General features: G+C 40.9%; 1 protein-coding gene across 1 annotated transcript in view; it reads left to right on the plus strand.

The window, feature by feature from the left end:
- CERS3 (ceramide synthase 3) overlaps positions 1-25,434 on the plus strand; it is a gene marked incomplete at its 3' end in the record, with an annotated part of 111,922 nt that overhangs the window by 67,303 nt on the left and 19,185 nt on the right. The window contains exon 10 of the mRNA XM_082649175.1: positions 4,220-4,373. Within this exon, the coding sequence (XP_082505301.1) occupies positions 4,220-4,373 (154 nt within the window). The remainder of the gene's footprint in view (positions 1-4,219; positions 4,374-25,434) is intronic.

A 25,434-nucleotide genomic window follows, 5' to 3' on the forward strand; every position in this document is an offset into this window, starting at 1 on the left:
CTCGACACTTAAGACCCAGCTCCACCCAACGGCCAGCAAGCTCCAGGGCTGGACACCCCATGCCAAACAACTAGCAAGACAGGAACACAGCCCCACCCAATAGCAGAGAGATTGCCTAAAGTCATACTAAGTTCACAGACACCCCAAAACACACTGCCGGACGTGGCCCTGCCCACCAGAAGAACAAGATCCAGCCCCACTCACAAGAACACAGGCACAAGTCCCCTCCACTAAGAAGCCTACACAAGCCACTGAACCAACCTCACCCACTGGGGGAAGACACCAAAAACAACAGGAACTGTTAACCTGCAGCCTGTGAAAAGGAGACCCCAAACACAGTAAGTTAAACAAAATGAGAAGACACAGAAATATGCAGCAGCTTAAGGAACAAGGTAAAAACCCACCAGACCAAACAAATGAAGAGGAAATAGACAGTCTACCTGAAAAAGAATTCAGAATAATGATAGTAAAAATGATACAAAATCTTGGAAATAGAATGGAGAAAATACAAGAAACATTTAAAAAGAACCTAGAAGAGCTAAAGAGCAAACAGATAATGATGAACAAAACAATAAATGAAATTTAAAATTCTCTAGAAGAAATCAATAGCAGAATAACTGAAGCAGAAGAATGGATAAGTGACCTGGAAGATAAAATAGTGGAAATAACTGCTGCAGAGCAGAGTAAAGAAAAAAGAATGAAAAGAATTAAGGACAGTCTCAGATACCTCTGGGACAACATTAAACACACCAACATTTGAATTATAGGGGTCCCAGAAGAAGAAGAGAAAAAGAAAGGGTCTGAGAAAATATTTGAAGAGATTATAGTTGAAAACTTCCCTAACATGGGAATGGAAATAGTCAAGTGCAGGAAGCACAGAGAGCCCCATACAGGATGAATGCAAGGAGAAACACACCAAGACACATATTAAACAAACTATCAAAAATTAAATACAAAGAAAACATATTAAAAGCAGCAAGGGAAAAGCAACAAATAACATATAAGGGAATCCCCATAAGGTTAACAGCTGATCTTTCAGCAGAAACTCTGCAAGCCAGAAGGGAGTGGCAGGACATTTTTAAAGTGATGAAAGGGAAAAACCTACAACCAGGATTACTCAGCAAGGACCTAAATGTAAGACCAGACACTATAAAACTCTTAGAGGAAAACATAGGCAGAACACTCTATGACATAATTCACAGGAAGATCTTTTTTGACCCACCTCCTAGAGAAATGGAAATAAAAACAAAAGTAAACAAATGAGACCTAATGAAACTTAAAATCTTTTGCACAACAAAGGAAACCATAAATAAGACAAAAGGCAACCCTCAGAATGGGAGAAAATATTTGCAAATGAAGCAACTGACAAAAGGTTAATCTCCAAAATTTACAAGCAGCTCATGCAGCTCAATATTAAAAAACAAACAACCCAATACAAAAATAGAATACCTAAACAGACATTTCTCCAAAGAAGATATAAGATGGCCAAAAAACACATGAAAGGATGCCCAGCCTCACTAATTAGTAGAGAAATGCAAATCAGACCTACAGTGAGGTATCACTTCACACCAGTCAGAATGGCCATTATCAAAAATTCTACAAACAATAAATGCTGGAGAGGATGTAGAGAAAAGGGAACCCTCTTGCACTGTTGGTAGGAATGTAAACTGATACAGCCACTATGGAGAACAGTATGGAGGTTCCTTAAGAAACTAAAAATAGAACTACCATATGACTTAGCAATCCCACTACTGGGCATATACCCTGAGAAAACCATAATTCAAAAAGAGACCTGTAACACAATGTTCATTGCAGCACTGTTTGCAATAGCCAGGACATGGAAGCAACCTTAATGTCCATCAACAGATGAATGGATAAAGAAGATGTGGCACATATATACAAGAAATGAAATTGAGTTATTTGTAGGGAGGTGGATGGACTTAGAGTCTGTCATACAGAGTGAAGTAAGTCAGAAAGAGAAAAACAAATACTGTAAGCTAACACATATATATGGAATCTAAAAAAAAAATGGTTCTGATGAGCCTAGGGGCAGGATAGGAATAAAGACGCAAATGTAGAGAATAGACTTGAGGACACAGGGAGGGGGAAGGGTAAGCTGGGATGAAGTGAGAGAGTAGCACTGACATATATATACTACCAAATGTAAAATAGATAGCTAGTGAGAAGCAGCTGCATAGCACAGGGAGGTCAGCTCAGTGCTTTGTGACCACCTAGAGGGGTGGGATAGGGAGGGCGGGAGGGAGGCTCAAGAGGGAGGGGATATGGGGATATATGTATACATATAGCTGATTCACTTTGTTATACATCAGAAACTAACACAATATTGTAAAGCAATTATACTCCAATAAAGATGTTAAAAGAATTGTTTTATTTTTTAAATTAGCAAAGTTTAAACCCACTTAATACTGGTTAGGGGGGTTCAATAAAACTCTTCTTTCATAAATTGCTGGTCACCTTCTAAATTGTTATAATTTTGGAAAATAATCTGGTAAAGTCTTAATAGCTTTTAATATAACCTTGAACTTCTATACTTTTAATGTATGCCTTGGAATAGTATTCTCACCTTTAGGAATATACACATCTAAAGAAATAAACTTTGATTTGGGAAAGACAATATACACCAAGTTTTTCAGGTAAAATGTTTTTGATTTAAAGTTAAATGGAATTGAACGTAAGATCCCACGCGTGCTACTTTTACTACAGTGGCAAAGTCTCTACAGGACAATAGCAAGTGCTGCTCAAGATGAGCAGCAACTGGAGCTCTTGGACGTTGCTGGTAGGGATGCAAAACAGCCACTCTGGGAAACAGCTTTTCAGTTTCTTATAAAGGTAAACATATACTTTCAGTGTGATACCCAGCAATCCCAACCCTATGTATTTACCCTTGAGAAATGAAAACTTATGTGCACACAAAAACCTGTACATAAATATTTATAGAAGTTCTGTCCATAATTGTCAAAAACTGGAAATAATACAAATGTTCTGTAATGGGTACATCCACACAATGGAATGCAACTCAGTAATAAAAAAAAAAAGGAGCGTGCTGTTGATACCCACAACTTGCATGAATCTCAAAGGCTCTATGCTGAGTGAAAGAAGGCAGTCTCAAAAGCTGACACACTGTATGATTCCATTTGTATGGCCTTCTTGACAAGACAAAATTAAAGGGATGGAGAATAGATAAGGGGTTGCCGAGTGTTAGGCCTGGGGATGTGACTACAAAGGGACAGCACTGGTGTCTGGGGGATGATGGAACTGCTCTGTCTCCATATTGTGGTGGTAGTTACACAAATCTATGCACATATTATAATTCATAGAACTGCACACCCCAAAATAGTCAATTTTACTATATGTTAATTTAAAATTAAAATATGTAGGAAAAAATAGAAGATAACACACAAAAATTACAGTATTATTTGTTTAAAATCATGATTTTATGGGCAACTTTCTTATTTTTCCAATTTTATATGAATAAATTATTTTTATAATTCGAATAATATACTTACAAACAAACCTATCCAGGAACTCTAAAATCCTAGCAGTGTATGCCGTTTGGGAAGACAACAGATAGCCTTTATACTGCAATTGTATCTGAAGGCACTGTGCATTCTGGTCATCGAGGGCAGTTCAAATTGTGTCCAGGAGTCTGTTTATGAAATTAATAAAGTATGCAATTCACTTTAGAAAGTGGAAATAGAAGTAATAACAGAACTTTTGCTTCCTTAAAAAGTCTCTTTTATCCACAAAATTTACTCTTGTAGAATTCCTCACTCACTTTTTTCTTTCCCTCATTCACTTTTGATGCCAAATAAATGAGATTGTGTCAAAAGGCAATAATAACCCCATATACACATTCATTATCTCGTGTTATCCAATCCTGAGAAGGTGAGTGGGGTTAGTGTACACTCATGCAGAGAGGAAACCGAGGTAGAGAAGCATTGGAGTGTAGGCAGCATGGCAATAAAAATTCCATTTGCTTTAACTTTTCTCCCAGGAGGCAGACTGTATTTTTTTGTGGCTTGCCAATAATGATATATAAGGTAATATTATCATATTGTTTTCTCTTGAGACTTTCCTGGACATCATTAGGAATGAAATAAGTGTTGTATGCCTTGAGAGATAAAGTATTTGTTTTCTCACTGAAAATTCACAAGTACTTTGACTGTAATGAAATACTCTCATCTGTTTGGTTTTTCAGGATTTTGTATTTCACGCTGATTCTGCCTCTGCAGTACCTTGAGCCTTTCTTTTCATGCATCTTCCTCAACCTACAGCTCATGGTCCTGCAAATTCTTAATCTTTACTGGGGCTACTTCATCCTGAAGATGCTCAAAAGATGTATATTCACGAAGGTAAGGGCTGTTCAAGTCTCATTGCTCTTAACAAATAGATTTCATTGCCAGATTGAAGGTGAGGCCCAGCTGGTGGAACATTCTACTTAATTTATAGTTAACCAGAATTTTTTTTCTTGATTTGATCCGTCTTGATAAAAGTTTCTCCAAACTATAGATTTTTCATTAAGTAGGTTTCTAAGGTGTTCTTAAGAAATTGCTTTTATTAGAGGACAAGGGTTTTTTTGAAAATTTCTGTCCAAAAATTGAATGCTGCTTCTTAAAGAATGTCCTAATAAGTCTAAATTTGCTCCAGTTTGGGGCAAGCTTTATGGTGTTGGTTGGGTACTGTTTCAGATCCTTGGTTTGTTTACCTTTGCTGAACATCCAATTTGCACATAATGCTCTCTCTCTGAGCTTTCTCTTCCTTTCTGAAACTTTGTCCATCATTTGCCTATACTTTTTTCTGAAAACATCTTCTTCCCTAAGAAATTAATAATACATTTTAGACAAAAGAAGGGGCTTTTCTGTTTGTTTTGTTTTGAATTCTAGTTTTTAATTTCAGAACAGGGGAGGAGAGGGCTTCAGAAATGAGTAAGACATAATCACTGCCTTTGGGGAAACAGCCCAGCATATAGTCGGGGAATATTCACCTACTCGCAACTTACATATATTGTACAGAATGTCCGGTGCTGAAGAGAGGTCCCAGAAACTTGCTGAGAAAGACAAAAGAGAAATTAGGGGACCAGGGAAAGTTTCACTGAATAGATGGAATTTGACTGGAGTCTTTAAGGCATGTTAAAAAAAAAAATCAAATCACAGCTCCTTCCTTGCCTGGAAATCATACATCCAAGGGAATTTTAATTAAGAATCTTTCAAGGTAAAAAGTTACAGCTGGCTCACTTTTGGGTGTTACCTAATCCATGTATAACACAGCATTGTATCGTGACCAGAATGAGTGACTCATATGTAACAGGTATGCTGGTAATTTATCAGATAAGCTCATTTTTTGATCAACTCTCTGATTAATTCATTTTCCTACTTTAGCAATTGTGTCTCAAAGATCATTGAAGAGCTGACAAATGAAGTGGATGTGGCCATAATTGACCTCTAGATCTGCTAAATCTAGACAGAGGTATAGGAAATTGGGCTACATCTGCGTTAATCTCAAGCCAAATCCTGAAAGTTATTTTACTTTTTTAAACTAAATTGCTGACTTGAGCTTGTTTTCCTGAGAGTAGATTCTTTCCTTTAAAGCTGGAGTGCCCAAAAAAAAAAAAAAATTTCATTGAATGGTTCTAGTTTATTAATGTTCTAAATAGTTTTTCTATGATCTCTGCAAAAGTTATTTTATCCCTAAGTGACAGATACAGTTCAAGTAACTGAGATAAACTTAAGAATTTGAGCAGTTAGACAATTTGCACATCCAGGGATTGGACAGAAGGCAGGTCACTGAACTGAGCCTGCCTGACCTTTGGGTCCAGCCTTCCTGGAGCTCCTGTCCCTAGGCAGAAATGGTTCCCTTATTAACTGGTGAGTGACAGTAATTACAGGCTTGGAAGGGATCCAGGCAGAACAAAACTTGGAAACCAGAAAATACTCTTGTTTGGTTTCATCATGATTTTCATATTTCTGATCTCTAATGGGTTGTACCAAGCCTGATAAAAACCCAGTGGGTTGGGGAACTGTGGACAGGAATTCCTGATTTCTCATGCTGTACTTTGGAAAAGCTGTTTCCAATTGCAATTTGACAGCAGCAGTGGAGGCCCCCGCGGCCCTAATCCTTGCAGTCCGCATGACTTCAGCTGGCTTGCATGTGCGCTCTGTTTTCCACAGCAGTGGCAAATCTGGCTGTGAAATCAGCTTCTTCCTCCAAAGCCATAAAGCCGACTTTTAAAGAATGCTGTTTGAAGGCATAGTTGCATTGCAAAGGGGAGGAGAGGGACAGAGGCAGGAGTTGAAATTTTTAGAGGAACAACTAACAAGTCAGTTTTCAATTCTATTTAATAAATATTTAGCATTTCATACACACCACAATTGTTACCAAGGTGACTAATTCTTGATATTTAAAAAATGGAATTGCAGAGGTTTGTAGGCCTCCAAAAAAAATTTTTTTTTAATCCTATAACAGCAATTGAGAATTTGTCTTTTCAAGTTCTTTATGTCTGGCAGGGCCCTAATAAGTCATTTTGAATATGTAAATGAATAAATAATTTGGATGGCAAGTTACAAAATAATTTATTAATCTGTTTATGGTCTCTATGAATTTGCATGGTAGACTGAAAAGACAAAAGTGATTATTCTTAAAAACAGTGATTTTTTGAAGTATTCACATCTTATTTTCCCTAAACAATAATATCGTTGCATGCATATGATGAGTGAGGACCTTCTACCATTTCTACCTTAAAATAACAATATCACTGTAATTTCAGGCCACTAACATATACACACCATAGTTAGCAGTCATCTTGCTGTTTGAGAACAAGAGTTGGCACTGAAACTTAACTGGTTCCTATAAAGTGGATGATTTTGTGATGAACTACCAGTCCACACATCACATCCGAAGTATGACGGGCTGACATATTCAACCTGTCATTCTCTTCGCAAATATGAGAAGTGCTTTCAGAGGAAATTAGAAGAAGCATAGCATGCTTTCGTTTAATGTTACTTAAGAGAACTTGATCACCCTTAAGCTTTTATTTTCTTCTTTCTAAATATCATACTGAGTGCTGGCCAGCTTGAGCATGTTTCTGTGACATCTTAGGCTGGTTCATTGCCAAGACGTGGAGGTGGAGCTGTAGCCTGCAACCCTTACACCCAGGCTGGAGAAGCCAGCCCCTTGGCCACTGGCCCCAGCCATCTACTCTCTACAGGCAGTGTCTCTTAAGTTCACAGAATGACATTTACACATGCTGAACTGTTTCAGTTAAAGAAAGAAACCCTCTAATAAACATGAGGAAACTGAGGCCTCAACCAAATTCACACAGTAATCGCATGGCAAAGCCTGAGTCTCTTAACTTGTAATACTTCACCTTTTCTAATTATTCAGGGAAGAAAATTAATAACCAGAAAATTAATTTTAAATACTTGTATGGAGTAAAAAATAGTGAGTACAGAAACAAATTGAGTAATCAAGATAGTAGATTAAAACACAGATCCTTCAAGTTATTTTTGAACTTTTTAAAAGCATAAAAACAGTTTTGTAAGTATTTTTTAAGTATTTTTTTATTTTTAATAATTTTTACTTCCTAGTGAAACATTTAGGATAATAGCTAAGACTACAGGCTCTGTGTAGAGTCAAATCTTAGCTCTCCCATTTATGGCTGTGTGATCTTGGGCATATTATTTCTATTTATTGCCTCAGCTTCCTCACCTGTAACATGGGGCTGATGATATTAGTGCCTCCCTTACAGGAGAAAGCCCTTAGAACAGCATCTGGCATCCAGTGGGCACATGATAAACAATAGCTGCCATCATCACTGTCACTGTTACAATATACACGGGTTCCTTGGGCAGACACCTTGTGAATTCCAAGTGGCCTGACAGTTTGCTCTCACTCAAGCTCTCTCTTCCATTTGCTTAAATAAGGCTGCAGCTGATGTCAGGGGTCAGAGTCCTAGACTTTCCACCAGTGGCTCTAATGACAGTTTCCTAAGCTGTCTTCTGCCAGTTGACTTTCATGACTCACATTCTAGATGGCACTTTTTGACACATTCTCTCAGATATCAGCATATTAGGGAAGAAATACAAAATCTGTAACTTCCAAGAAGACTTCAAGTCTCTTTTGTTAGTAGGCAATAGTGGATGTAAAAACTGCCATTTGCTGAACAAGACATTATAAAAATACCACAAAGGCTGACTACTGAGAGTGTTAGAAAAATGCTGTTGGTTTATATTTCCATATTTCTGGATATTTATATAGATTAACTAGATTAACAATCTATTCAAGAAACAACAGTGGAATTTATAAAATTTGATAACAAAAATAACTTTGCAAAGTTGCTGGGCTCAAAGAATTTCAAATTTGAATATTCTATACTCCATGTTCAGCCCAGCCACAAAATAGAGAATCCCATAGGATTTTAGAGCTAGAAGAGACCACTAAATGTCTACCAGGACACCAGGACCCTCCTCACGGCCTTGCTACTGTGGCTTACCACTCATGTTCATGTAGATGGTAGTCTCTCTTGTATGGAGGAAGAGAGAGCTGAGTGAGGAAGGGACGTGCCTTACCCGAGGTCACACAGGAGTGGGGATTCCTGAGGCTAATTCTGTGCTCTCTGCCTCCCCAGGAATAGTGTGCATCTGTGTGTGTGTGTGTGTGTGTGTGTGTGTGTGTGTGTGTGTGTATGTTTAGTGTGGCTTACGCTCCGTTCCCACAAACTTCATGATCTTATCATAAACTTTGCTTGGTTACCTTACAAATAATCAATTAATTCCAGCTCTTCATAGAGGGTTCTCTTTAGAAAATCTCATTAAGGATATTCCCATTAGGGAATTTCCTGGCTTAAATCAGTCATAAACCTATTTTGTGTTTTTTTTTTAAATAAACCTGAAGTGTAGAGTTGTTTAAAGGAGCCAAAGTAGACTAGGCAACCATCTGAATGGTTCTAAGATAATAAAGAAAGGGAAAAAAAAGTATCATGAGTAAGAGCCAAGCCCTACAAGTAAACTGGCCTCTTCCCAGCTCCATATGCCCCCAACGGAATTCCTGTTGCTTTGCCTTCGACTGGGAGGCCTCCAAAACAGACCCACAGGTACAGCCAGGGCACCAAGGTGGTTGCTTGGGAGAAGACCCAACCTCACACTCACAATGGAGATGGAAGCGGCCCAGAACTGGAAGGACGGGGGTCACCTGCTAAAAGGGAAAATGGAGGCTCAGAGGGAGAAAGGGACTTCGTAAGGCCATGCAAATCAGGACTGGAACCCCCAGCAACCTTCTCAGTGAATACCTCTTTTCCACACCAGGATAACATTATGCAGGCATTTTCTTACATTGGCATGGTCATAAAACAAGATTTTATTTCAGTTTTCTTCAATCCACCCTCTCTTCCTTTGGAGACATAGAAAGCAGCTGGGTGCCGGCAGCTGAGTGGGGCCTGTTCCCTCTAGAAGATTTCAGATGCTGGGTGTCTGTTTAAAAATTGCGGACCTGGGGCTTCCCTGGTGGCACAGTGGTTAAGAATCTGCCTGCCAATGCAGGGGACACGGGTTCGAGCCCTGGTCCGGGAAGATCCCACATACCGCGGAGCAACAAGAGAAGCCACGGTGATGAGAAGCCCGCGCACCACAATGCAGAGTAGCTCCAGCTTGCCGCAACTAGAGAAAGCCCGCACGCAACGAGGACCCAACACAGCCAAAAATAAACAAATAAATAAGTTAAAAAAAAAATGGCGGACCTCCCTTCCCTGCAATTGCCCGTGAATTATGTAATTATACTACAGTGATTTTCCATACTTACTTTATCACATATTGGCTCCCTTTGTGTGTGCTCTTAACTTTTTTGTCTTATGTGTTTTCTAACAATGGTTTTCAAGATACTGTTCTTGGAGGTACTGGACTATGCAGGTCGTTTGATGGACAAGAGGTTAACTGAAGCTCTTATAAAAGGAAGGGACTTGTTCAGGTGAGAGCTGTCCCATGAAGCATTTTTGAGGATAGCAATGGATACTTAAATCCTGCTTTCTTTCCTCTGTCCCAGATGTTGACCTGATGCTCCCCTGATGGTATTTCGCTGAAGCTGAAAAGGAGGGTGAGCTATGGGTGAAAAGTGAAGAGATAAAAGAAGCTCTGACATCTCTTGTACCCACAGTTTTAAAAATAATTTCACAAAATGCAGTGGGTTTTTATATATTCCTGAAAGGAATGGATATTCTTCATTTTATTAGTAGAAAAACAGACACACAAGTACATGCACGTAAACACACAAACACACACAGATGTTGTATATGGAACTTGAGTTTCTGTTTCTGTATCAGCCTAGACAAGGGGACAAGCACAATTCATGGCTTGTTAATAAATCTACGCATTCACACCAGTATGTGAAAGCTTTATTAATGGCCTCTTGGGGCAGAGAGATTGGTAAGAGCAGGTGTGGGGGGAGAGTGTGCCCTGGCCAACACTGTCCCTGTTTACCTCCCAGTTTTCTGTGGCTGCACCCCTCCCTGTGTGGGGCGAGGTCCCACCCCCGACTACAGAAGTCTCAGAAGGGAGCTTTATGTAACACAAAAGGAACCCTATTCTTGAAAACTCATTCTGTTTGTAGATATGGATAAAATTAGTTCCTTTTTAAAACATTTTCATTTTGATTTATCATGTGGGCTTTAGCGCTTGAATGATTTATGATGCAGATGGCTTTATCTGAGTTCTGTTTTGGGGAATAACAAGCATGCTATCTGTGGAACTCTGACTCTCAGTGGGGCTGTTTTCTGCAAATGGTGTCTCCTTGCCACACGCGGCAGACTCAGGAAATCTTAAAGCGAGCAGCACTGGGCACGTACCCTCTTCCTGTGGCTCTGAAGCACGTTCTGCAGGCCTGCCCTGAGACCTGTCATTTCCTCAATGTTGCTCGAAGCAGCTCAGGCCTGTAGGTATACTTCTGTAATGTTTTCGGTGTGAACCTGGAGACTGTGGTCAGATCTTTTAAGGGAATGGGATTGGCAGTTCTTACTCGTTGGCTGGGTTGGGACCTCTGACCCAGTCTCTGGAGCACTGCGCTGAGGCCTGGCCACAATGGGGACACAGTCTAAAGTCAGTACTGGTCCCACCCAGTAGCTACACCGGGTGGCTACTTACATCATGATTTGATAGAAGCCAGTCAACCTCCCTGCACCCCTAACAATCAATTTACCCACTTCTCTGGGTGTGAGATGGTGTGAAGAGTATAGGGAAAGTCCAGCCTCCTTGAGACCCCAAGATCTTGGCTGTCCAGAAAATGAATAATGAGGAGAGGGTAAAACTCAGTGAATGCGTAGAAGAGACCTAATCAAACTTTGTCTACTTTCTGTAGCCATTGTTTCTTCCCCATATCAGTTGTGAGTATTTGTGTGTGTGTGCACATGTGTATACACAGAAGGCTTTTAGGGGTACTCTGGGATTCCACACCTGTGAGGGAGGGAAAGGAGCTGGACTGGGCAGAGGGAGAAATTAAACTGTGATGCAATTGCTACAAAGACCTCAGCCAACCCTACAGAGCACTCTAGAGCTGAGTGGCCCTTCAGAGATATCCCAGTTGAAGCAAAGGGGCCAGACCTCTGTACCCCAGCATTAGCCTGTTACTGGACATGGGCTGCCCTGTGGAAAGGGGCATAACTCTGGTCAAGGGAGTTCCCTTCATCCAAGGATAAGACCAGAGAAGGACAGAGCTGGGAGCTCCCATAGCTGGGAAATTAGAGCTATGGTCCTGAAGGGGTTTCTGGGCTGTGCATCATGGTGTCCACATGGCCTCCGATCTCTGCCTGCCCTACCCCGAACCTAATGCCAGCCCCCACAAACAGGATTGCATTTACCCTCTGTAGGGAGGCAGACTAAGGATCAAAGGGTATGGCTTCCCAAACACTGAGATGTGAGGCCTTAGAGAAGTTATTTATTTTTTCACCCTCTGCTTTCTTTCTTTCTTTGTTTTTTAATTGAGGTATAGTTGATTACAATATTATATTAGTTTCAAGTGTACAACATAATGATTCAATATGTTTATAGATTATATTCCATTTATGGCTATATTTCCCCATGCTGTACAATATATCCTCGTTGCTTATTTATTTCCTACATAGTAGTTTGTGTCTCTTGATCCCATACCCCTATCTGCCCCCCCCCTCCCTTCTCCCCACTGGTAACCACTAGTTTGATCTCTGTATCTGTGAGTCCATTTCTGTTTTGTTATATACATTCATTTGTTTTATCTTTTAGATTCCACATGTAAATAACATAGAGTGTTTGTTTTTGTCTGACTTATTTCACTAAGCATAATACTCTTTAGGTCCATTCATGTTGTTGCAAATGGCAGAATTTCATTCTTTTTTAATGGCTGAGTAATATTCCATTGTATATATATACCACATCTTCTTTATCCATTCTTCTGTTGATGAGCACTTACTTAGGTTGCTTCCATGTCTTGGCTGTTGTAAATAATGCTGCTATGAACATTGGGGTATATGTATCTTTTCAAATTAGTGTGTTTGTTTTCTTCTGATATATGATGGGAATTGCTGTGGGATTGCTGGGTCTTATGGTAGTTGTATTTTCAGTGTTTTTGAGGAACCTCCATACTGTCTTCCATAGTGGCTGCACCAATTTACAATCCCACAAACATTGTACTAGGATTCTAAATGATAATCTTGCTGGGTAGAGTACACTAGTTTGCAAGGTTTCCCTTTCAGCACTTTAAATACATCATGCCACTCCCTTCTGGCCTGCTAAGTCACTGCAGAAAAATCAGCTGATAGCCTTATGGGGGTTCCCTTGTATATGACTCTTTGTTTTTTTTTCTTGTTGCCTTTAGAATTCTCGCTTTATCTCTAACTTTTGCCATTATAATTGTGATATGTCTTGGTGTGGGTCTGTTTAGGTTCATCTTATTTGGTTCATCTTCTGTGCCTCTTTTATCTGGATATGTTTCCTTCCAGGTTTGGGAAGTTTTCAGCCATAATTCCATTAAATACATTTTCAACCCCCTTTTCTCTCTCTTCTCCTTCTGGGATACTTGATGATATCCCAGAGATCCCTTAAACTATTTCCACTAAGAAAAATAATTTTTTTCTTTTTGCTGTTTTGATTGTGTGATTTCCATTTTTCTATCTTCTAGATAACTTATGTGTTCTTCTGTGTCTAGTCTGATGTTTATTCCTTTTAGTGTGTTTTTTACTTCTGTTATTGTATTCTTCAGTTCTGACTGGTTACTTTTTTTATATAAATTTATTTATTTATTTTTATTTATTTATTTTTGGCTGCACTGGGTCTTCATTGCTGTGTGTGGCTTTCTCTAGTTGCGGCGATCAGGGGCTACTCTTTGTTGTGGTGTGTGGGCTTCTCATTGCGGTGGCCTCTCTTGTTGTGGAGCACAGGCTGTAGGCATGCGGGCTTCAGTAGTTGCAGCACGCAGGCTCAGTAGTTGTGGCTCGCGGGCTCTAGAGCGCAGGCTCAGTAGTTGTGGTGCACAGGCTTAGTTGCTCTGTGGCATGTGGGATCTTCCTGGACCAGGGCTCGAACCCGTGTCCCCTGCATTGGCAGGCGGATTCTTAACGACTGCACCACCAGGGAAGCCCTGACTGGTTATTTTTTATACTTTCTAGTTCCTTGTTAAATTTTTTCACTGTGTTCATCCGTTCTTTTCCCTGATTCGGTTAGCATTCTTATTACTAATGCTTTTAATTCTTTATCTAGTAAATTGTTTATTTCTGTTTCATTAGTGTTGTTTTTCTCAGGGGTTTTCCTTGCTCTTTCAATTGAGACAAATTCCTCTGTCTTATTTTGCTTATCTTCCTCTCTCTGTGAAATTAGATGAAATAGTTACCTACTGTGGTCTTGAAGGGATGTCCTTATGTGAGAGCATCCCTATATAGTCTGCATGTGCCCAGTGGCTTTGGTGGGAGAGTTGGATCTGGCATGAACACAAGTCATGTCTTTCCTCAGGGTGTACTGGCAGCTGTCACCTTGGTAGGAGGTGGGCCTGGAGAAGGAAGGGCTAGGACCAAAGCCAGGTGTGAGGTAGGGCTTCCCCTCTGCTCAGTGGATGTCACCCCCCTATTGGGGGTGGGGTCATGTCCCAAGTTTCTGGAGCAGAAACCCTGAGGGTCAGGTGGAGCTGGCACAGCTCTTTTTAACTGTGTGCTCTACACCCCTCCCAGCACTGGCATACTCAGCCCCAGTGGGAAGCAGTGCTGGAGCAAGATGGGCTGGTGTGGGTATTCAGCGAGGGACAGGGCAGCGGCTGTGGCAGTCTGGCTGCCAACAGAGATATAATCTGCCTCTGATGCACTGTCTCTGCAATTGCCAGGAATGGCTGCCTGCTTCCTGCTCAGGTGCCGCTTAGGGTTTGAGCTGCCACAGCATCTCACAGCTGAGCTTTCTCCTTGGTTGTGGCTGCCTATGTTCCCATGTGGAGTTACAATGCAAGGCAAACAGTGCTGGGGTGTTGGGTCAGCTCAGGCTGGGGTGCGCACTGAGGTGGTCACGGGAGACCAGTCAGCCAGCCATGTGGTCTCAATCCACCCTTTCTGCCCTGCTTTGGGAGCAAGCAAGCATTCCCACACTCCTCATGAGCAGAGTCCAGGCTTCCCTCAGCCCTTATGTTAGTACCACCAGCCCTCCAACTAGCCAAGGGGTCTCATCTTCCCTTTGTCGGACCCCAGAGCTGAGGTGGCCAATATGTGGCTCAAACTGCTCACTCCCCAGGGAGGATCTCCACCCATGTCATCTTCCTTTTCTCTGAGTCCCCTCCCAGGGGCACAGGTACCGACCCAATTGCTTCTTTTTCCTTCCTGCTTGATTTCGCATGTATCTTTCTTATATAGCCTTGGTTTACAGGAGTCTTTCTGCCAGTTTTCAGTTAGTTTTCAGTGAGAATTTTTCCACATATAGGTATATTTTCAATGTGTTCATGGGGGGAGGCAAGTTCTGTGTCCTTCTACTCTGCCATCTTGATTTGAGTCTCCACCCTCTGTTCTGTAATTCGAGTTGATAACTGCCTTACCTTCCTTACAGGGTTGTGGCAAGGATAAAATGCTATGATGTAAATGAAATTACTCTCTAAACTGTGAGGTGTGGAGAAGTATGTGGTGGTGTCATAATCATGGAACCAAACATTCCATGGTTTCTGAGTCAGTCTCAATCCCAGTTGTACTTTCCTGTTCCCCCCTCACTCCCAAGACACTCATTTCTCTCATGCTGTATATCCTTTTTGAGCTGTGGAAAATAGGTTACTGAACACTAGCCCACCCACTGAGGCATTGAAACACTTTGCTGAGGTGCTTGGTGAGAAAACCTGCCACTTGTAGGTTTCTGGAGTGGGAAGGGGTGAGGAGGTGGTCACTGCCCTATGAAGAGGTTTGGGGTCAGACCAGGCCTTTCCAAGAGGTTTCAGAAAGCTTTTGGGAAGCAGGTGCTGGAGGTGGCAGATTTGGTGCCCCATCTGCTTGCTCTCATCACCAGTGGAGAAGGCGGCCCTCCTGGCTCCCAGTCTTCACACGGGTCCCGGCAGTGCTGACTGCCTCTCTTCCCCATGAGGGATATGTGTTCCAGAGGCGTCCTTGAAATCAGCAAGTCTGTCTCTGGCTCAGGGCTTCTCAGCAGTGAGTGGCACTAGAGACATCCTGGGCCAGATAGTTATTTGTTGTAGGGCGTGTCCTGTGCACTATAGGTTGTTTAGCAGAATCCCTGGCCTCTACTCAGCAGATGCTAGTAGCACTCTCACCTACAGTATGACAACCAAAAATGTCTCCAGGTGTTGCCAGATGTTCCCAGGTAAAAATCTCCATGATTGGGAATCACCACCTATATGCACATATATCCTTCTCCCCTTTTTGTAAAATAAATCATGTTTTCTTCCTCAAGCACAGAAACAGTATTGTTTATAGAAGTTTAAAGGCTTTCATTGCCCTATTTATTTACTTACTCACTCCTGTCCTTTGTGCTATTGTTGTCATGCATTTAATTATATATAATAATATATAATGTTTATATAAAAATATAAATATAGGGCTTCCCTGGTGGCGCAGTGGTTGAGAGTCCACCTGCCGATGCAGGGGAGTGCCCCAGTCCGGGAAGATCCCACATGCCACGGAGCGGCTGGGCCTGTGAGCCATGACCGCTGAGCCCGTGCATCCGGAGCCTGTGCCCCGCAACGGGAGAGGCCACAACAGTGAGAGGCCCACGTACCGCAAAAAATAAATAAATAAATAATAAATATATATAAATATTAATTATAAATTCCATATTATATTGCTTTTTTCTTTAAACAATTAATTATTTTAAAAATTAAAAAAATTTTAATGTCTTTTATATTTCCCTACATGTATATCATTTCTGGCTCTCTTCATTCCTTTGTGTAAATGTAAGTATCCGTCTGGTATCATCTTTTTCTCTGTTCTTTATTCCCCACGAAGACACTCATTTCATGTAGTGCAGGTCTGCTTGTGATTAATTATCTCAGCTTTTGTTTGTCTGAAAAAGTCTTTAATTTTTCCTTTTCTTTTTCTTTTTTCCCTTTTCTTGCACTACTTTGGAGATGCTCCTGCATTGCCTTCTGGATTACATATTTTATGGTGAGAGGTTGCTATCTTATTATTTTTGTTACTCTAAAAATGTGTCTTCTTCTGGCTGCTTTTGAGATTTTCTCTTTAATACTAATTTCAGTGATTATGACATGTCTTGGTGTGCTTTTTGTGTGTGTGTGTGTGTGGTACGCGAGCCTCTCACTGTTGTGGCCTCTCCCGTGGCGGAGCACAGGCTCTGGATGCGCAGGCTCAGCAGCCATGGCTCACGGGCCCAGCCGCTCTGCAGCATGTGGGATCTTCCTGGACCGGGGCACGAACCTGTGTCCCCTGCATTGGCAGGCAGACACTCAACCACTGCGCCACAAGGGAAGCCCTTGGTGTGCTTTTTTTTTAATAACAAAGTGAATCAGTTATACATATACATATGTTCCCATATCTCCTCCCTCTTGCATCTCCCTCCCTCCCACCCTCCCTTATCCCACCCATCAAGGTGGTCACAAAGCACCGAGCTGATCTCCCTGTGCTATGCGGCTGCTTCCCACTAGCTGTCTATTTTACGTTTGGTAGTGTAATTAGGTCCATGCCACTCTCTCACTTTGTCACAGCTTACCCTTCCCCATCATCATATCCTCAAGTCCATTCTCTAGTAGGTCTGTGTCTTTATTCCTGTCTTACCCCTAGGTTCTTCATGAGATTTCTTTTTTCTTAAATTCTATATATATGTGTTAGCATACAGTATTTGTCTTTCTCTTTCTGACTTATTTCACTCTGTACGACAGACTCTAGGTCCGTCCACCTCATTACAAATAGCTCAATTTCGTTTCTTTTTATGGCTGAGTAATATTCCATTGTATATATGTGCCACATCTTCTTTATCCATTCATCTGCTAATGGACAATTAGGATGTTTCCATCTCCTGGCTATTGTAAATAGAGCTACAATGAAAATTTTGGTACATGACTCTTTTTGAATTATGGTTTTCTCAGGGTATATGCCCAGTAGTGGGATTGCTGGGTCATATGGTAGTTCTATTTTTAGTTTTTTAAGGAATCTCCATACTGTTCTCCATAGTGGCTAAACCAATTCACATTCCCACCAGCAGTGCAAGAGTGTTCCCTTTTCTCCACAGCCTCTCCAGCATTTATTGTTTGTGGATTTTTTGATGATGGCCATTCTGACTGGTATGAGATGATATTTCATTGTAGTTTTGATTTGCATTTCTCTAATGATTAATGATGTTGAGCATTCTTTCATGTGTTTGTTGGCAGTCTGCTTATCTTCTTTGGAGAGATGTCCTTTTAGGTCTTTTGCCCATTTTTGGATTGGGTTGTTTTTTTGTTATTGAGCTGCATGAGCTGCTTATAAATTTTGGAGATTAATCCTTTGTCAGTTGCTTCATTTGAAAATATTTTCTCCCATTCTGAGGGTTGTGTTTTGGTCTTGTTTATGGTTTCCTTTGCTGTGCAAAAGCTTTTAAGTTTCATTAGGTCCCATTTGTTTATTTTTGTTTTTATTTCCATTTCTCTAGGAGGTGGGTCAAAAAGGATTTGCTATGATATATGTCATAGAGTGTTCTGCCTATGTTTTCCTCTAAGAGTTCGATAGTTTCTGGCCTTACATTTAGTTCTTTAATCCATTTTGAGCTTATTTTTGTGTATGGTGTTAGGGAGTGTTCTAATTTAAGGCTTTTACATGTACCTGTCCAGTTTACCCAGCACCACTTATTGAAGAGGCTGTCCTTTCTCCACTGTACATTCCTGCCTCCTTTATCAACGATAAGGTGACAATATGTGCGTGGGTTTATCTCTGGGCTTTCTATCCTGTTCCATTGATCTATCTTTCTGCTTTTGTGCCAGTACCATACTGTCTTGATTACTGTAGCTTTGTAGTATAGTCTGAAGTCAGGGAGCCTGAATCCTCCAACTCCGTTTTTCGTTCTCAAGATTGCTTTGGCTATTCAGGGTCTTTTGTGTTTCCATACAAATTGTGAAATGTTTTGTTCTAGTTCTGTGAAAAATGCCAGTGGTAGTCTGATAGGGATTGCATTGAATATGTAGATTGCTTTGGGTAGTAGAGTCATTTTCACAATGTTGATTCTTCCCAATCCAAGAACATGGTATATCTCTCCATCTATTTGTGTCATCATTTATTTCTTTCATCAGTGTCTTATAATTTTCTGCATACAGGTCTGTTGTCTCCTTAGGTAGGTTTATTCCTAGATATTTTATTCTTTTTGTTGCAATGGTAAATGGGAGTGTTTTCTTGATTTCACTTTCAGATTTTTCATCATTAGTGTGTAGGAATGCCAGAGATTTCTGTGCATTAATTTTGTATCCTGCTACTTTACCAAATTCATTGCTTAGCTCTAGTAGTTTTCTGGTTGCATCTTTAGAATTCTCTATGTATAGTATCATGTCATCTGCAAACAGTGACAGCTTTACTACTTTTCTGATTTGGATTCCTTTTCTTTCCTTTTCTTCTCTGTTGCTATGGCTAAAACTTCCAAAACTATGTTGAATAAGAGTGGTGAGAGTGGGCAACCTTGTCTTGTTCCTGATCTTAGTGGAAATGCTTTAAGTTTTTCACCCTTGAGGATGATGTTGGCTGTGGGTTTGTCATATATGGCCTTTATTATGTTGAGGAAAGTTCCCTCTATGCCTACTTTCTGCAGGGTTTTTTATCATAAATGGGTGTTGAATTTTGTCAAAAGCTTTCTCTGCATCTATTGAGATGATCATATGGTTTTTCTCCTTCAAATTGTTAATATGGTGTATCACGTTGATTGATTTGCATATATTGAAGAATCCTAGCATTCCTGGAATAAACCCCACTTGATCATGGTGTATGATCCGTTTAATGTGCTGTTGGATTCTGTTTGCTAGTATTTTATTCAGTAGTTTTGCATCTATATTCATCAGTGATATTGAGCTGTAGTTTTCTTTCTTTGTGACATCCATGTCTGGTTTTGGTCTCAGGGTGATGGTGGCCTCATAGAATGAGTTTGGGAGTGTTCCTCCCTCTGCTATATTTTGGAAGAGTTTGAGAAGGATAGGTGTTAGCTCTTCTGTAAATGTTTGATAGAATTCGCCTGTGAAGCCATCTAGTCCTGAGCTATTGTTTGTTGGAAGATTTTTAATCACAGTTTCAATTTCATTGCTTGTGATTGGTCTGTTCATATTTTCTATTTCTTCCTGATTCACTCTTGGCAGGTTGTGTATTTCTAAGAATTTGTTCATTTCTTCCAGGTTGTCCATTTTATTGGCATAGAGTTGCTTGTAGTAATCTCTCATGATCTTTTGTATTTCTGCTGTGTCAGTTGTTACTTCTCCTGTTTCTTTTCTATTTCTATTGATTTGAGTCTTCTCCCGTTTTTTCTTGATGAGTCTGGCTAATGGTTTATCAATTTTGTTTATCTTCTCAAAGAACCAGCTTTCAGTTTTATTGATCTTTGCTATTGTTTCCTTCATTTCTTTTTCATTTATTTCTAATCTGATTTTTATGATTTCTTTCTTTCTGCTACCTTTGGGGGTTTTTTGTTCTTCTCTCTGTAATTACTTTAGGTGCAAGGTTAGGTTGTTTATTCGAGATGTTTCCTGTTTCTTAAGGTAGGATTGTATTGCTATAAACTTCCCTCTTAGAACTGCTTTAACTGCATCCCATAGGTTTTGGGTTGTCATGTCTCCATTGTCATTTGTTTGTAGGTATTTTTTTATTTCCTCTTTGATTTCTTCAGTGATCACTTCATTATTAAGTAGTGTATTGTTTAGCCTCCATGTGTTTGTATTTTTTACAGATCTTTTCCTGTAATTGATATCTAGTCTCATAGTGTTGTGGTCAGAAAAGATACTTGATACAATTTCAATTTTCTTAAATTTACCAAGGCTTGATTTGTGACCCAAGATATGATCTATCCTGGAGAATGTTCCATGAGCACTTGAGAAAAATGTGTATTCTGTTGTTTTTGGATGGAATGTCCTATAAATATCAATTAAGTCCATCTTGTTTAATGTATCATTTAAAGCTTGTGTTTCCTTATTTATTTTCATTTTGAATGATGTGTCGATTGGTGAAAGTGGGGTGTTAAAGTCCCCTGCTATGATTGTGTTACTGTCGATTTCCCCATTTATGGCTGTTAGTATTTGCCTTATGTATTGAGGTGCTCCTATGTTAGGTGCATAAATATTTACAATTGTTATATCTTCTTCTTGGATCGATCCCTTGATCATTATGTAGTGTCCTTCTTTGTCTCTTGTAATAGTCTTTATTTTAAAGTCTATTTTGTCTGATATGAGAATTGCTACTCCAGCTTTCTTTTGGTTTCCATTTGCATGGAATATCTTTTTCCATCCCCTTACTTTCAGTCTGTATGTGTCTTTAGGTCTGAAGTGGGTCTTTTGTAGACAGCATATATATGGGTCTTGTTTTTGTATCCATTCAGCCAATCTGTGTCTTTTGGTGGGAGCATTTAGTCCATTTACATTTACGGTAATTATCGATATGTATGTTCCTATTCCCATTTTCTAAATTGTTTTGGGTTCGTTATTTTAGGTCTTTTCCTTCTCTTGTGTTTCTTGCCTACAGAAGTTCCTTTAGCAGTTGTTGTAGAGCTGGTTTGATGGTGCTGAACTCTCTCAGCTTTTGCTTGTCTGTAAAGGTTTTAATTTCTCCATCAAATCTGAATGAGATCCTTGCTGGGTAGAGTAATCTTGCTTCCCAGTTTTTCTCCTTCATCATTTTAAATATGTCCTGCCTGTCTTTTATAGCTTGCAGAGTTTCTGCTGAAAGATCAGCTGTTAACCTTATGGGGATTCCCTTGTGTGTTATTTGTTGTTTTTCCCTTGCTGCTTTTAATATGTTTTCTTTGTATTTATTTTTTGACAGTTTGATTAATATGTGTCTTGGCGTGTTTCTCCTTGGATTTTTCCTGTATGGGACTCTCTGTGCTTCCTGGACTTGATTAACTATTTCCTTTCCCAGATTAGGGAAGTTTTCAACTATAATCTCTTCAAATATTTTCTCAGTCCCTTTCTTTTTCTCTTCTTCTTCTGGAACCCCTATTATTCGAATGTTGGTGCGTTTAATGTTGTCCCAGAAGTCTCTGAGACTGTCCTCAGTTCTTTTCATTCTTTTTTCTTTATTCTTCTCTGCAGTAGTTATTTCCACTATTTTATCTTCCAGATCACTTTTCCGTTCTTCTGCCTCCGTTATTCTCCTATTGATCCCATCTAGAGTATTTTTCATTTCTTTTATTGTGTTGTTCATCGTTGTTTGTTTCATCTTTAGCTCTTCTAGGTCCTTGTTAAATGTTTCTTGCATTTTGTCTCTTCTATTTCCAAGATTTTGGATCATCATTACTATCATTATTCTGAATTCTTTTTCAGGTAGACTGCCTGTTTCCTCTTCATTTGTTAGGACTGCTTGGTTTTTATCTTGCTCTTTCATCTGTTTTGTGTTTTTCTGTCTTCTCATTTTGCTTATCTTACTGTCTTTGGAGTCTCCTTTTTGCAGACTGCAGGTTCGTAGTTCCCGTTGTTTTTGTTGTCTGTCCCCAGTGACTAAGGTTGGTTCAGTGGGTTGTGTAGGCTTCCTGGTTGAGGGGACTAGTGCCTGTGTTCTGGTGAATGAGGCTAGATCTTGTCTTTCTGGTGGGTAGGTCCACATCTGGTCGGTGTGTTTTGTGGTGTCTGTGGACTTACTATGATTTTAGGCAGCCTCTCTGCTAATGGGTGGGGTTGTGTTCCTGTCTTGCTAGTTGTTTGGCGTAGGATGTCCAGCACTGTAGCTTGGTGGTCGTTGAGTGAAGCTGGATGCTGGTGTTGAGATGGAGATCTCTGGGAGTTTTTTGCCGTTTGATATTATGTGGAGCTGGGAGGTCTCTTGTGGACCAGTGTCCTGAAGTTGGCTCTCCCACCTCAGAACCACAGCACTGACTCCTGGCTGCAGTACCAATAGCCTTTCATCCACACAGCTCAGAATAAAAGGGAGAAAGAGTAGAAAGAAAGAAAGAAAGAAAGAAAGTTTAGAAAGAAAGAAAGAAGGGAAAGAAAGAAAGACGATAAGATAAAATAAAGTTATTAAAATAATTATTAAGAAAAGAAATTTTTTAAAAAGAAAGACAAAACAAAAAAAATGGACGGATAGAACCCTAAGACAAATGGTGAAAGCAAAGCTATACAGACAAAATCTCACACAAAAACATACACACTCACAAAAAGAGGAAAAGGGGAAAACATAATAACTCTTGCTCTAAAAGTCCACCTCCTCAATTTGGGATGATTCGTTGTCTATTCAGGTATTCCACAGATGCAGGGTACATCAAGTTGATTGTGGAGCTTTAATCCGCTGCTTCTGAGGCTGCTGGGAGAGATTTCCCTTTCTCTACTTAGTTCACACAGCTCCCAGGGCTCTGCTTTAGATTTGGCCCCGCCTCTGCATGTAGGTCTCCTGAGGGCGTCCGTTCTTTGCTCAGACAGGACAGGGTTAAAGGAGCCTCTGATTTGGGGGCTCTGGCTCACTCAGGCTGGGGGGAGGGAGGGGTGCGGATGTGGGGTGAGCCTGCGGCGGCAGAGGCCGGCGTGACGTTGAACCAGCCTGAGGCGCGCCATGCGTTCTCCTGGGGAAGTCATCCCTGGATCCCGGGACCCTGGCAGTGGCGGGCTGCACAGGCTCCCCAGAAGGGACGTGTGGATAGTGACCTGTGCTCCCACACAGGCTTCTTGGTGGCGGCAGCAGCAGCCTTAGCGTCTCATGCCCATCTCTGGGTTCTGCGCTGATAGCCACGTCTCACGCCCGTCTCTGGGTTCTGCGCTGATAGCCACGTCTCACGCCCGTCTCTGGAGCTCCCTTAAGCAGCGCTCTTAATCCCCTCTCCTCACGCACCAGGAAACAAAGAGGGAAGAAAAAGTCTCTTGCCTCTTTGGCAGGTCCAGACTTTTCCCCGGACTCCCACCCGGCCAGCTGTGGTGCACTAACCCCCTGCAGACTGTGTTGCCGCTGCCAACCCCAGCCCTCTCCCTGTGCTCCGACCGAAGCCTGAGCCTGGGCTCCCAGCCCCGCCCGCCCTGGCAGGGGAGCAGACAAGCCTCTCGGGCTGGTGAGTGCTGGTTGGCACTGATCCTCTGTGCGGGAATCTCTCTGCTTTGCCCCCGCCTCACCCCTGTTGCTGTGCTCTCCTCCACGGCTCCGAAGCTTCCCTCTCTGCCACCCGCAGTCTCTGCCCGGCAAGGGGCTTTCTAGTGTGTGGAAACTTTTCCTCCTTCACAGCTGCCTCCCACTGGTGCAGGTCCCATCCCTATTCTTTTGTCTCTGTTTATTCTTTTTTCTTTTGCCCTATCCACGTACGTGGGGAGTTTCTTGCATTTTGGGAGGTCTGAGGCCTTCTGCCAGCATTCAGTAGGTGTTCTATAGGAGTTGGTCCACGTGTAGATGTATTTCTGGTGTATCTGTGGGGAGGAAGATGATCTCCGTGTCTTACTCTTCCGCCATCTTCCCAATTCCTCCTCTTGGTGTGCTTTTATACTTGGGGTTTTTTGAGCTTCTTTAATCTGTGGGGTTTATAAATTTTCATCAAATTCAAATTTCAACAAAATTTTCAAAATTTCTTCTGTCTTTTCTTTTCTGTCTTCTTATAGGACTTCAATTACCTCTTTACTGGCCCACAAATCATTGATGTTCTATTCATTTTCAGTCTTTTTATTTCTGATCAGTTTCATTTTGAATATTTTCTATTGCTACATCTTCAATTTTTTTATCTTTTCTTTTACTGTGTCTAATCCACAGTTAAGCCTATCTAGTGTGTTTTAAAATTTCAGATATTGTATTTTTCATCTCTATAAATTACATTTGGTCTTTTTTATATCTTCCATTTCTTTCATTATATTCATGGTTTTCTCTACCTCCTTGAATATATGGGGCTTATTTATTTATTTACTTACGGATGCGTTGGGTCTTTGCCACTGTGCACCGGCCTTCTCCAGCTGTGGTGAGTGGGGGCTACTCTTCGTTTTGGTGCACAGGCTTTTCATTGTGGTGACCTCTCCTGTTGTGGAGCACGGACTCTACGTGCGTGGGCTCCAGTAGTTGTGGCACGCGGGGTCAGTAGTTGTGGCTCGCAGGCTCTAGAGTGCAGGCTCAGCATTTGTGGCTCACAGGCTTAGTTGCTCTGCAGCATGTGGGATCTTCCTGGACCAGAGCTCGAACCCATGTCCCCGGCATTGGGAGGTGGATTCTTAACCACTGCACTAACAGGGAAGTCCCTGGAGCATACTTATAATAATTATGTTAGCATCTTTGTTTGCTAATTCTGTCATCTCTGATAGTTCTGGGTCTGTTTCTATTGAATTTTCTCTGAGTTATGTGACATTTTCCAGCTTCTTTGCAAACCCAGTAATTTTTGATTGGATGCCAGACATTTTGAATTTACTATGTTAGATGCTGGATATTGTTGTATTCTTTCAAATAGTGCTTTTTTCAATGTAGTAAAACTAGTGTATTTTGGTTTTGTATGAAGTTAACTTACTTGTAATAAGTTTGATCCTTTCAAAGCCTGCTTTTATAAGCTTTGTGAAAATGAGAGTAGAATAGCCTTTAGTCTATGGCTATTAAGTGGAGTTCTTCATAGTATTCTCTTTGCTGTCCATGTACTAAGAGTTCTTTCTACTCTGGCTGGTGAGAAGACAACAAATGGCCAAGCCAATGTAGGTTCCAGGGGTTGTTTTGCCAACTCCTTTCTGGTAGTTCTCGGCCTGGCCTCCAGTAGTTTCCTCATACACATGCACAGATCAGTACTCAGCCAGAGACTGAAGGGGACCCCACTGCAGATCTCTGGAGCTCACTCTCTGTGTAACTCCTTTTTTACCAGCATTCTGCCC

The sequence above is a fragment of the Grampus griseus genome, assembly GCF_964374135.1.
Source record: "Grampus griseus genome assembly, chromosome: 2".
In the NCBI taxonomy this organism is placed as follows: domain Eukaryota; kingdom Metazoa; phylum Chordata; class Mammalia; order Artiodactyla; family Delphinidae; genus Grampus; species Grampus griseus.